Here is a 13670-nt window from a genome sequence, read left to right as displayed (position 1 = left end):
CTAGAAAGTTTGCATTTTATGATCTAATTTAATATGGGAAAAATAATCATATTTTTAAATTCTACTCTACATCTATGAAGAAACATCTCTTATTATGAATTATTTCAGAATCTTGTTACAGACAGACTGCATTTTAACAACCCAATTCATAATTTGCTAGAAAAGATAGTAAACAGAAAAATCAGATTAAAAGGTTTTATGTTACCACATCACAAAATAAAACAGGACAGATTCTCACCAGAATTAGAGGGCATTCTGTGTAGCACATAGAAAATTCACTTTGAAGGATCACAGAAAAATCCAAGGTGGAGAGGTAGGAAACAGTGGCATCTCAGAAGGCAACCTTCTTCCAAAGATGCTGCAAGACTCCATTTGAAATGCAGCCATTTTCTCACAAAAGACACTAGCATGCTTCAGAATGAACTGCACCAGGGATTTGTTAATTTCATGATGGCTATGTGTCCAGCAATTCAGGGGAAGTCAGCCAGTAGATATTAACATTCATCATTCACAAATTCGTTTAACAAATATTTATGATTGCCAATTACATGCCAGGAATTATGTCAGACACTGAATTTACCGTAATTAGTGAAACATACATAGCCCTTGATCTCAAAGAGCTTATAGTCTAGGATGGAAAGCCAACACTGAAAAATTAACCCAGGTATTACATGTAAACCATAGTAAGTGACAGAAAAGTAAGTTCGTTCTAAGAGTTGGTAGTTGGGGAACTGAATTTACATGGTAGGGGAAAGATCAGAGGAAGCCTCCTTGAGAAAGTTACATTTAAAGTGTGATGCAGGGGCGCCTGGGTGACTCAGCTGGTTAAGCGTCTGCCTTTGGCTCAGGTCATGATCCCAGAGTCCAGGGTTTGAGCCCCACATTGGGCTCCCTGCTCAGCGGGGAGTTTGATTCTCTCTCTCCCTCTGCCGCTCCCCCTGCTTGCGCTCTCTTCTCTCAACTAAATAAATAAAATCTTTAAAAACAATTTTTTTAAAAAAGAACCAAGTGTGATGCAAAGGCGAGAAAGGAGTGATTTCCCTAGCCAAGGACAAAGCAAGCAGCACTGATGGAGGAACTGAAAGAGGAAGAGTGGAGCAAAAAGAGTAAGAAGTGCTGTACCGAGTACACACTGTTTTGCAAACACATTAATTCCAATCTTTGCAGCACTCTGGGGTGAAAGTATTGGCATCCCGTTTATATACAAGGAAAGTGTATTCTTACTCAAGAATACAGAGTGCTGCTAAATTGAGGGGGAAAACTCAAAGTTTGGTCAAATTTCAGGCTATACATTCCTTTTATTAAGGCTCTAAGGTTAGAAGGTTTAATAATTTAATCCTCACCAAATGGGATTAAAGTTCTAGGTCTATAAAATATAAAGTTAAATATTTTATATTCCATCCTTTAGACATACATTCCAGTTTCTGTGGGTTTTATATTTGAAAAGCCATACTTCTATGTGTATCCAAACTACGACTTATGCACATATATATAGTTAGTTTAAATGGCTTTTAAAATCTTTCTAGCAAAGCTTTTAAAGCAATTTAAGGTTATATAAAAATATGAAAACCAACATTAGTATGATCCTTTAAATTCTACAGAGTACTTACATAAATTTCAGCATATTTAAGAAGATAACTGGCTTACTATTGGAACTATAATGATCACATATTAGATAACATAAATGTTTCTAGATATCTCCTCTCTTTAACGAAAGCTAGAAAGAATGTTTTCATTAATTGTTAATACTTCTAATTTCCTATTGTAGACAGAATAATGACCCCCCAAAGATGTTGGCACCCTAACCCTTGGGTCTTATGAATGTTACCTCACATAACAAAAGGGGCTTTAAAGACGGAACTAAGGTGGTTACTTAGCTGACCCTAAAATAGAAGGAATATCCTGGATTATCTAGGTGGGCCCAATACAATTACATGCGCCCTTAAAAGTAGAAGAGGAAGTCCGTGAGAGACGGGTAGAAGAGATATGAAGAGCGAGAGGGACTCCACCCACCAGACAGACCTTGAAGACAGAGGAAGGGAGCCATGAGCCAAGGAATGTGAGTGGTCTCTAGAGGCTGAAAACAGTCCTCAGCGGACAGTCCTACTGAACTAGAGAAAATAAATTTGTATTGCTTTAAGATGCTACATTTGTGGTAATTAGTTATGGCAGCCATGACAACTAATACTTTTATTATTCCTGAGCTCCTTGATTATAGCTTCTTTGAAACCGTTGCTACAAACAAAGTCTTAGCTGATAAGTACAATAACATTTTTCTATTCTATTGCCTTACTTCTCCTCCTGACTGCCTCCTTCTTGGAACCATCTCCTCCCTTGGTTTTCTTGTCACCATTCCTGATTCTTTTATTTTATTTTTTTAAGATTTTGTTTGTTTGAGAGAGAGAGACACAGCAAGAGAGGGAACACAAGCAGGGGGAGTGGGAGAGGGAGAAGCAGGCTTCCTGCGGAACAGGGAGCCCGATGCGGGGCTTGATCCCAGGACCCTGGGACCATGACCTGAGCTGAAGGCAGTCGCTTAACCAATTGAGGCACCCGGGTGCCCCACCATTCCTGATTCTTGATTCTCTTCCTTTTCTCTGCCTTGTGCACAGGCACTTTCTGCAATCTTCTGTAAATGTTGCTATTCCTTAGAGTTCTGTCCCCAGACCCTCTTCTCACAAGACATATACTCTTGGCTTCTACCTATAAAAGCTAGCCAGGGACTCACAAATCTTATCCACAGCTCAAAAGTCACTCAATTTCAAATCACTATCCATCTTCAAGGATATCCCAAAGCTTCTCCTAATTTGAACTTAGTCTTTCCTCCCAAACCTGCTTCTCTAGCTCCTGAACACTCTTCCTCCATTAACTAACTGTACCTCCAGTCAAGTAAACCGGTCAAGTTACTTTGCCATTATCTTAAGATTATTCTTTCTCACGGATCCCTTATGTCATTGGTAGCTGAACACACTTGGGCATTTCTTAAATGTCTTGTTCTATCCCCAAGCCATAGCCTGATTTAGGAATCTATCATTTCTGAAGTAGATTAGCAAACTCCCACTTTGCCTCTTCACTTCCAGTCTTGCCAATCTCTAAATCTTTCCTCCACCTTCTCTCTAGCATGAGTTTTCTAAAACAAGTCTTATTTTATTGTTTATAAAAATGTACAGCAGTTCTCTGCAGTTCTCAGCATAAATTCTGTCCTTTTAAGACTCATTTATTTCACTCTCTTCAACATTCACCTATGTAATACATTAATGCTATTCTGTATGCTGTATCTTATAACCGAGATGCCTTTCTGCTGTTCATTTCCAATGGCTGACTGAGGACTCACCCAACACTGGTATGCCTCAAAAGTACAGTTTGAAAATCACTATTTTTAAAGTTTTAGTTGTCCTGCAGTTTCAGGAGGAACTCAACTACAGAATGATATAATAGAAAGTACACTGAACTTGGCACCATCACACCAAGCTCCTAGTTCTATTATTAAAAAGGCAAGAGGTTAAAACTGCCTGGGGCTTGTTTTTTCATTTGTCAAGTGAAAGGGTCAAACTAGATGATTTAAAGGTCCATTAAAATTGACAATTCTAACTTTCTAATTAAGAGCACTAAAACTTACTAGGCCCTGAAAAGCAGTAAGGCTAACTTATAACACTGTTCAATTTCTAGAGATCCATCAACATACTTACATGGTTCATACATAATAATTAACTTTATCAACTAGATAATATAGATTATCTTGCTCTAAGGCTTTGGGGATAGGTCTAAATGGTATTGGAAGATCAAACCAACTAAACGTGAAGGCAGAAATGTAAAGCGAAAAAAGGCCAATTTACAATTACCAAAGGAAGGCTACCTAGAGTGATTAAATGACCTAGAGTGATGTAAAAATTTTAAAAGCAAGCAAAATCTTAAGAATAGATCAGGGCTTTTTTTTTTTTTTAAAGATTTTATTTATTTATTTGAGAGAGAGAATGAGAGAGAGCACATGAGAGGGGGGAGGGTCAGAGGGAGAAGCAGACTCCCCGCCGAGCAGGGAGCCCGATGCGGGACTCGATCCTGGGACTCCAGGATCACGACCTGAGCCGAAAGCAGTCGCTTAACCAACTGAGCCACCCAGGCGCCCAAGATCAGGGTTTTGATGGCTTTAATGAACCAAAAAGTTTCAAAACAAATTAACTTTTTTTCTAATTTGAGACTTCCCATGGTCACTTTCTCTCTCCCCCTTCTGAGCTTTGTTGCCACTTGCTTTTTTTTTTTTTTTAAATCCCAAGCAAATGCCTCCTCCTTGTTGCTCGGGCGTTGCTATAAATAAAATCAGCTAAAGTGTCCGACTGATCGTAAACAGGTTTTGGGCGATAATGAGTCTATAGTAATTAGGGCTTCAGTGGATTCAACCCAACCCTCCCGCTCCCTCCCTGGCGGCGCACACCGGGCTCCAGGCAGCGCATCTAGGCAGTGGCCACCCTGCTAAGATGGTTGGGTCTCTTCGCCTTCAGAGAGGCGGGGACTGCGTAAGCCGAGCCTTTTTAGGTTTTGTTCACGTTTTCGTGCAAACTGCGAGTGGGGTGAGCTGCGCCCAGACACTCCCCGGCCCTCCGTACACCCCTCGGGAGCGCGCGCCGGGGCTCGAGCTTGGAACGGGGCTGAAATGGTAACCGCTGGAGTAACGGACTCGGCTCCCTGGGGCCGCTCAAGCCCTCGGGGACAGGTCGGGTGGAGAAGGCACCAGCCTTCCCCGCGCCCCAGCCCCAGCCTCAGCGCAGCGGGTGGACACAGCAGCTCCGGAGGACCCAACGGACCCGGCGTGGCACCAACTCCCCCCACCCGTGGCTGGCTTTCCTCCTCCCGAGGCCGGGAGAGCGCACCCAAGAACCTCGCTCGGGGCACCTCCATCCCCGAACTCAAAAGCCAGCCCCTCACCCGGCCCCAACCTGTTCAGCCTGGCGGGTCGCCAGAGAAAGGGGTGCGGCCAGGAATCCCCGCCCTGGGCGTGGAAGCAATGACTCTCATTCCTTACCCTAGCCCGAGCGCGAAGAGCAGCGGGGAAGTGGCCTACTGCCCACGCACCTGTCCGGCGGGCCCGTTTTCGGCAGTGGCAGCTCAGATGTCCGAGTCGCTGCCACTTGGTCCCCGCACTTCCCCAGACCAATCCGCCGGCGGCCGCTCAGCAGCGACTGCTAACCGCGCATGCGCGTGCGGCCGCAGGCGGGGAGCAGGCGGTGGCCGGAGGCGCGGGCCGCGCGCACCTGAACCGAGGGGCTCAACCGCCGCGGAGGGGCGCTGCTGGGCGAGGCCTGCCCTGAGCTGCGGAGCCCGCCATAAAGCGCGCCCTTGGGGCTCGCGCCAGCTCCGCCGGCCGGTTGTGGGGTGGACGGGTCTCCTGGACCGGCAGGGCACGATTTCCTCATTAGCCCGAAGACTTTCTCCCCACGAGGAGCACTTGTCCTCTGCATTCAGAGGGGGTCCGCCTGCTATTGCGCATAAATGGGTCCTGAGTTTTATATAAATCACGTTTCTGAACAGTGCCCACTTAGTACCCCAGGCTTTTCATAGAATTCTATATGTTAAGAGACGAGAAGTCGGGGCGCCTGGGTGGCTCAGTCGTTAAGCGTCTGCCTTCGGCTCAGGTCATGATCCCAGGGTCCTGGGATCGAGCCCCGCATCGGGCTCCCTGCTCTGCGGGGAGCCTGCTTCTCCCTCTCCCACTCCCCCTGCTTGTGTTCCCTCTCTCGCTGTGTCTCTCTCTGTCCTATAAATAAATAAATAAAATCTTTAAAAAAAAAACAACACGAGAAGTCATTGTGATCCTCGGGGAGGCTTCCTATTCCGTGTGGGTGTGTATGATAAATATAGATCTATTAAATGTTGACATAATAAATACATTTTCTTTCCGAAATACTATTAGTAAGAATTGGTAACATTTATTGCGCTCACTGTACTCTAGGGACTTTACATTCATGATTTCATTTAACCATCACAACAACCCAGGTGAAGGAACTAAAGATAATTACTTGCCCGAACCTTTGATTAACAAATAGGGCTCAAATCCAGGTCTGTCTCTCCCAGAGCCTGTACTTTTAATCAACACACCAAAAATAAAAATATAGCACAAAGGTAGGATTGAATCATAAGCTTCTTTGCCCCACTGATGGTTTACCATGCAGCTTTCTCTAATATTTTATAGTAAATCTTGACTGATTTTGAATAGCTGGGATGTATGGTAGGCATATGTTTAACTGTTTAAGAAAATGCTGAGCTGTTCTACGTTCCTACCAGCAATATAGTATGAGAGTTCCAGTTATGCTACGCTTTCACCATTGCCTGGTATGGTCAGTCTTAACCCTTCCAGAGGTCGATCAATGATGTCTCGTTGTGGTTTTATATATATATTTCTTTAAGATTTATTTATCTATTTGGGAGACAGAGTGAGAGAGAGTGCGAGCAGGGGAAGGGGCAGAGGGAGAGAGAGAGAGAATCTCAAGCAGACTCCCTGCTGAGTGCCCAGCGGACATGGGGGGGATCTCAAGACCCTGAGATCATGACCTGAGCAGAAATCAAGAGTTTGTCGCTCAACCCACCAAGCCACCCAGACGCCCCTCACTGTGCTTTAAAATGCTATGTAGTTTTCTTATATATTACCAAATCTCCTCCTTAGGAGTTATATCATTTTTTATCCCCATTAACAGTGTATGAGAATGTTTATTTCCACATAACCTCACCCAACAGAATGCGCTGTCAAGCTTTTGGGATCACAATAAAATTGTCAGTTAACTTAGGAAGAACTAACATCAGATGTCCTATCCAAGAAGAGAAAAGCCTTTCTATTTGCTTGAGTCTCTTGAATCTTTAAGAGTGTTTTACAGCTTTCTTTGTATAGGTTTTGCACATTTATCTTTAGATCTTCATTGAAATTTACATACACAAAATACCATTCCTTTAAAGTTTACAATTTGATGAATTTTGACAGGTGTGTATACCTCTGCAACCACTTCCTCAATCAAAATACAGACTACTTCCATCACTTCCAAGAGTTACCTGGTTTTGTACATTTCTTCTTAGGTTTATTCCTAAAAATCTTTTTCACTGCTATTATAAAAGAGGTTTTCTTGATCATCATATATTCTAAGGGTTTATTATCACTTTTAAGAAGTTACTCCTTTTTGAATGCTAAACCTATATCCTGAGATCTTGCTGAATTATTTTATTTAAATTAGTTTTGTGATTAAGTCCCCTAAGTTTTTCCACATATAGTATCATGCTATCTTCAAATAGAACTTTATTTTTTATTTTCCAATTCTTATGCCTGTAATCGTTTTTTCTTATCAAATTTCATTGGTTAACCTTGCCAGAACAAGGTAACAGTCCTGGAGACAGTGGGGATCATTTGCTCTGTTTCTGATGCTAGTAGAAATGCCTCCAGTGTTTCCTCATTAAATAAAGAACCATTTTTAGAATTGAGGTATCTATGACTGTCAGAGTTAACAAATTAAAATACAAGACATTCAATGAGATTCTAATTTCATAGAGACAAATAATTTTTAGTACATATATTTTTCATATATGTTTATCTGGCCCTTAATTTTATCATGTTAAGGTATCCATTCGTTGTAATTTTAATATTCTTTTTTTTTTTAAAGATTTTATTTATTTATTTGAGAGAGAGAATGAGAGAGAGAGAGCATGAGAAGGGAGAGGGTCAGAGGGAGAAGCAGACTCCCCGCTGAGCAGGGAGCCCAATGCGGGACTTGATCCAGGGACTCCAGGATCATGACCTGAGCCGAAGGCAGTCGCTTAACCAACTGAGCCACCCAGGCGCCCTGTAATTTTAATATTCTTATAGAAAATAAGTGTTGCATTTTTCTGTGGAGGTAATCACATTTTTCTCCTTAGACCTATTAGTAAGAATCCTACCCAGATCCTTGCACTCCTGGTATCAAAAAACCAGGTCATGGTATGTTGTTTTTTTCATGTGGCTTAGGAATTTCTAGTATCGCATTTAAGATTTTTGCATCAATCATCATAGATGATATAGGTCTGTGGTTTTCTTTTTTGTTCTATCATTATTAAGACCAGGTATTCATGTTATACTTACATCACTAAAAGAATTAGTAAATTTTCCATTATTTGCTATACTCTGAAACAACTTTAAAACACTGGGACTGTTTTCTCAAAGTTTAGTTAAGTTCCCTTGTGCAATCATCTAGGCCTAATGTCTCTTTGTGCTTGTTATTTCTCAGTAACTTTATTTCTTCAATGAAAATTCATTCGTTTATGCTTTCTGCCTCTATTCACATCAATTTCAGTAAACTGAATCCTCCTAAGAAATCTTCATTTTTATCTGGGCTTTTAGAAAGAAAACTAATATTGGCAAAACAAACACCAGCTCATATAAACTTCCTCATAATTCATTGCCTATGACTGGCTATTAATAACATAGCATCTAAAAATGTAATTAGGAGGAAAAAGGTAATTAAGGGGAAAAACATAGTAAGATAGTTTTCATGGGAAAATGCTTGCCCAGATTTAGCTCCCATTATTTGTTCGTATTTGCTGCAACTCTGCCACAGAGTGGAAGGTCCATTTAAGAGTATACAACAAAACCCAAGTTATTGTTACACACCTATGTTGGTAGAGGGTTAACTCCCATTTACCCAAGAATGTAGTCACATTTGCTATTACTACTAATATTAGTAATATTACCATATTATGGTAGCTTGTTGGTAGCTTATCTCAATACTTGAGAGAATCTCACTTATCATGTCTCCAAAGTTTGCAGAGCTTCTATTTACTACAAAAGTAGTGTGTGAGGGGGAAAAAAAAAGATTTCGGTAGGATCTTGTCTGAATGTGGTTTCTACAAACTCATCTGCTATACTGAGTCAGTGACATAAATATATCAAATGCTTTCATCTGAATGCTTGAAGAAAAGTGATTTTAAACAGTGAAATCACTCTGAATGCAATAAAACAAATTCCCAAACCAAGCAATAAGCACTATTTGCTCTGCTCTATCCCAGATGGGTGTCAGGGGTTCTCCAAATTGCCCCTTTCTCATACACCTCAGACCAGAGACCACAGGTGGTGAGTGAAACAGTCCAAACATTCAGCATTTGGGCAGTCGGGATGGGGATAGAAACCCGGGGCATCTCTCCTGCCTGTACTATGAACATTTTCTGGAAATGCTTTGTGCTATCAAATTCTCTGTCCTGGAATCATTTCATTAAGGACAGCAGTTATTGGGGTTGATCTTTAACGCTGTTCTTCAATTTCTTTCTTTTTTTTTTTCATTCTAGCATCTGCCACTCTCAGAGTACTTCAGTCCAAAATTTAAGTCAAACTAAAAATTTTTGTAGGGGCTCCTGGGTGACTCAGTCGGTTAAGCATCTGCCTTCGCCTCAAGTCATGATCTCAGGGTCCTGGGATGGAGCCCTGCATCAGGTTCTCCGCTCAGCAGGGAACCTACTTCTGCCTCTCCCTCTGCTGCTCCCCCTGCTTGTGCTCTCTCTGTGTGTCAAATAAATAAATAAAATCTTAAAAAAAATAATCAAAAAATTTTTGTAACAGACATGTAATGTCTTTTCTTCTTCTCTCCTCCTTCCCCCTGGCTTTACTGAAATATACTTGACATATTGCTTCTTCTTTTCTAAAAGGGGAGAATGAAATAGACACATGTGAACAGTTCAGCTTTCATATTCTCCTTATATGTTGGTATGCGACGCAGTTCAGACTGAGGTAAATATGTAAAGTTTTGGCACTCAAGGATGGATAATACAGCTAGCAGCATAAAGTATGATTTCCATATTTTACTGAAAAATCAGAAGGAAGAAGAAACATCTCTTATTATTTCCCAAAAAAAATAAAGTAAAACTCAACAGAATAACAAGAAGGATAGGGGAGTTTAAGAGACTTCTCTAAGAAACTGATAGATCATTCAAGCAGACAAATTTGTAAGAATTTAAAAAACTTGAATAAGTAAATTAAAAAGCCTGATGTAAGAGAATACTGCACCCAATAAATAGAATTTATTTTAAGAAGACATTTTTAAAGCACAAAACTAACATTTATAAAAAACAAATGAATGCAACGTATTTTAAAGGGAGTGTACAGAGACTATAGATTCTTTTCAAATTCACATGAAACATTAGAATTCATAACAATTCTCAAATATTATCACACAGATAAAATTCACTAACATCAATGTATTTAAATAAGAAATCAACAGTAAAAGGCGGCAAAAACCAATATATTTGAAAAAAAGGAAAACACTCCCAAATAACCCATGAGCTAAAAAGGTAATAAGAGAAATTATAAATCTTTAGAACTGAATGACTATCAGAATACATAAATATCAAGAGGTTGGTAATCAGCTCAAATGGCACTTAGGCATAAGTTTATAGTTTTAAATGAATTTTTTTAAAAGAAAAGAAGATACTGTGGCACTGCCAGACACAGGCTTGCTTGTAATTGTGCTTTCTACTACTTTAGATGTCCTACAAAATGGGTAAGAACATTTGCCAATTTACACAGAACCTGTCTGTGACAATGGCAAGTTTCTAAACTTGTAGCTATTTACTGAGATTATGTGATAGTATCACTATCTAAGTCAATAAAATATATTTCTTAATTTCAAAAACTTACCTGCCTTTACTATTTTTAAACTAAATTGTAATAGTAATGGTACAAACATCATAAACAAACATTCTAATTTTTCTTGACATAAGAGGTAGTTATTAATACTTTCAAGCCTAGTAGTTTGTTTACTGTTTTCTCCTCTTCAATACAATTTTCATTATTATCATTTCTGAAAAATGCCATGAGAAAGCAAGGTTATCTGAGGTTCCAAGGTATTACAGAGTTTTTTCTTGTTATGCTTATTATCTTCGTATTTTCTGAAATAAAAACAAGAAACCTGTAACATCTAGAAATAACATTAATTCACAAGGATATAATTATTTTCATGAAGATTTTTGATAACGTTCTCTCCTTATTCTATCCTTTTGACCACGCTTTCCCCTTATAAGTAGAGAAGATAATTTTACATTGGTGAAAAACACGATTCTTAAGATGTATTAGACAATATCAGTTTTAATACTGTCCTGGTGTTAAAATTTTTGGAAGTAGACTTCCGTCCCTGGGATACCTGGGAAGTCTATATTGTTGGATAATCATTTAAGCCAACAAACTGTTATAGATAAGGTACAGATATTTTTAAACATTCACTTTATTTTTATTTTTATAATTTAAAATATAAATATTGAAAAGATTTAGGATAACAAAGTAAAGACATAATAATCTTTTAACACTAATATATGAAAGAAAATCAGAGAGTAATATAAAATTAGAACTGGAGAAATTTTGCTGTGAATATACTATGAGTACTACATTTCATATGAAATTAGTTTTGAATTTCTTGTTAGTCAAAGGGAACAAAAATATCCATAATGGGCAAAAGGAATCATGACAATTCTTTGGGAAAGAGTATCTTTTTTCTAGCTCCAAATTCTAAGAGAAAGTTGTCACATGTATCTTTACATAGAAAAGAAACATAAAACTTGAAATAACAGTTTTGAAGAAAATGCAAATATGCCATATATCATTCTTTAATAAAAGTCAAAAGCATAAACTCAAATAATCCAGTTAAAGCATTTTGATGGGAAATATCCATCTACTTCTTTCCCTCCATCACCTCCAATTAGGCACCTCCAGATTTAGCAACAGCAATAAAACAAATGGGTAATACATACATACCAAAAAAAAAAGTTATTTTTTAACTAAATTCGAGGTTAAGTGGGCTATCCTGTATTTTATCTGGTAACCCTACTTCCAACACCTCGAAACACCCCAGTACGCTGCAGTAAAACAAAAATAACTTTTCATGTAGGATGAAGCACTAGCAAATTATAGAAACACACTATTCGCTTGCTTATCAGCAGAAAAGCTTTATCTTTTTTAAAGATTTATTTATTTATTTGAGAGAGAGAGCGCGGTGGGGGGAGGGAGGACAGAGGAAGAGGAGAGAGGGAGTCCCAGACAGACTCAGCGCTGAGTGTGGAGCCCGACAGGGGGCTCAATCCCACAACCCTGAGATGATGACTTGAGCCAAAACCAAGAATCAGACGCTTAACTCACTGTGTCACCCAGGTGCCCCAAAACTTTAATTACTTTGAGTTTTCAGAAATTATTCATACAGAAATATTTGTTGTTTCTAAAAGAAATTTTTTATTTTATTACAGATTTAGGACATGAAATGATAAAGAACATTTAAACTGATGACATAGGCAAAATTTTTAAACTTAAAACCTAGAAAATTTATCACTAAGACAAGTTTTTCGTTTATTAAATTATTTTTAACTACAAGCTAGATGAATAGAAATAAACCAAACTATTTTTTCTCCTTAATGAGCTATAGAAAATTTATCTTGCATTTTAAAAAGTTTTATGAGGGGTGCCTGGATGGCTCAGATGGTTAGGCGTCTGCCTTCGGCTCGGGTCATGATCCCGGGGCCCTGGGATGAGCCCCACATCAGGCTCCTGGCTCGGCAGGGAGCCTGCTTCTCCCTCTCCCCCTGCTCATGCTCTCTCTCTCTGTGTCTCTTTGTCTCAAATGAATAAATAAAATCTTCAAAAAGAAATAAAAATAAAAATAAAGTTTTATGAGAAGTGTAATATATAATTTAACTGATTAAGGAACAAATTTTACATAAAATTTTTTTAAAGACTTAAAGAAATGAATATTAAGGAAAGCGTAGCAACACAAGTGTTGCTAGTTGGACCTGGTTAAAGAAAAAAGGGTGACATTTATCTCGATGAAGTCATGAATGTAAATTTTATTCTACCTAATAAAATTAAAATTTGAGGGGCTCCTGGGTGGCTCAGTCATTAAGCATCTGCTTTCGGCTCAGGTCATGATCCCAGGGTCCTGGGATCGAGCCCCGCATCGGGCTCCCTGCTCCGCGGGGAACCTGCTTCTCCCTCTCCCACTCCCCCTGCTTGTGTTCCCTCTCTCGCTGTGTCTCTCTCTGTCAAATAAATAAATAAAATCTTTAAAAAAAATTAAATTAAAAATAAAATTAAAATTCATAAAAAGTTGAAATGTAATATCCGAACTCTTGGTTCTAGGTGGTGGACAGCTAGACCCCACCGAAATGATAGGAAATGAGCAGAAAAGATGTAACTCCAAACAATGTAAAGAATGGAGGGGGCTCTCAGCTGAGGAGACATTTAATCAAATTAGCGAGACATATAAATCTGATGGAAGAGTGGGGACTGACAGCGGAGCTGAGAAATCTGTGACCTCAGCACCAGGAACAGGGCTAGAATGGAGACAGCAAATTCAATGAACGATGGGAGCCAAACTAGGGCTAAACCTAGAGAAGGAAGTGGGTCTGTGTGAGGAGTACCCACAGCCCACAAAAGTAGCAAGGACTTTACGTCCCAGGCAACTCACATACAGACTCTTTTCTAAGGAAAGCTGGATGTGCCACCTGGATGTAACCAGCTCAGGCAGTGCATGAACTAACGCCCCAGAACAAAACTCTCTATATTTTGGCATGTTGTTGCCCATTCTCTCAAACCACTGGAAAAACAAAACAGAAAAACAAAAAACAAAAAACTCCAACACAAAACAATCACAACCTAGTCACCCGCATACTCTAAAACAGGGTTTGTA

At 39.5% G+C, this 13670-nt stretch overlaps 2 protein-coding genes across 3 annotated transcripts in view; both read right to left on the bottom strand.

Moving 5' to 3' along the window:
- Nucleotides 1-5191, bottom strand: part of CLGN (calmegin) — a 58839-nt gene extending 53648 nt beyond the window's left edge. Inside the window, exon 1 of one of the 2 annotated variants that reach the window (XM_035023023.1) lies at nt 5021-5191. The gene's annotated coding sequence lies outside the window, so the exon portion shown is untranslated. The remainder of the gene's footprint in view (nt 1-5020) is intronic. The other variant, XM_035023024.1, reaches the window with a different exon arrangement.
- A 5605-nt stretch (nt 5192-10796) lies between these two features.
- Nucleotides 10797-13670, bottom strand: part of MGAT4D (MGAT4 family member D) — a 52296-nt gene continuing 49422 nt past the window's right edge. The window contains exons 11-12 of the mRNA XM_035023263.1: nt 13402-13577; nt 10797-10890 (exon numbers count right to left, since the gene is read on the bottom strand). Coding sequence (XP_034879154.1) covers nt 10797-10890; nt 13402-13577 — 270 coding nt within the window. The remainder of the gene's footprint in view (nt 10891-13401; nt 13578-13670) is intronic.

This window comes from Mirounga leonina, unplaced genomic scaffold (assembly GCF_011800145.1).
Source record: "Mirounga leonina isolate KUSES-001 unplaced genomic scaffold, KU_Mleo_1.0 Mir_176, whole genome shotgun sequence".
Taxonomy (NCBI): domain Eukaryota; kingdom Metazoa; phylum Chordata; class Mammalia; order Carnivora; family Phocidae; genus Mirounga; species Mirounga leonina.
Note: the sequence above shows the minus strand (reverse complement) of the source record. Positions and strands in the feature narration are given on the sequence as shown.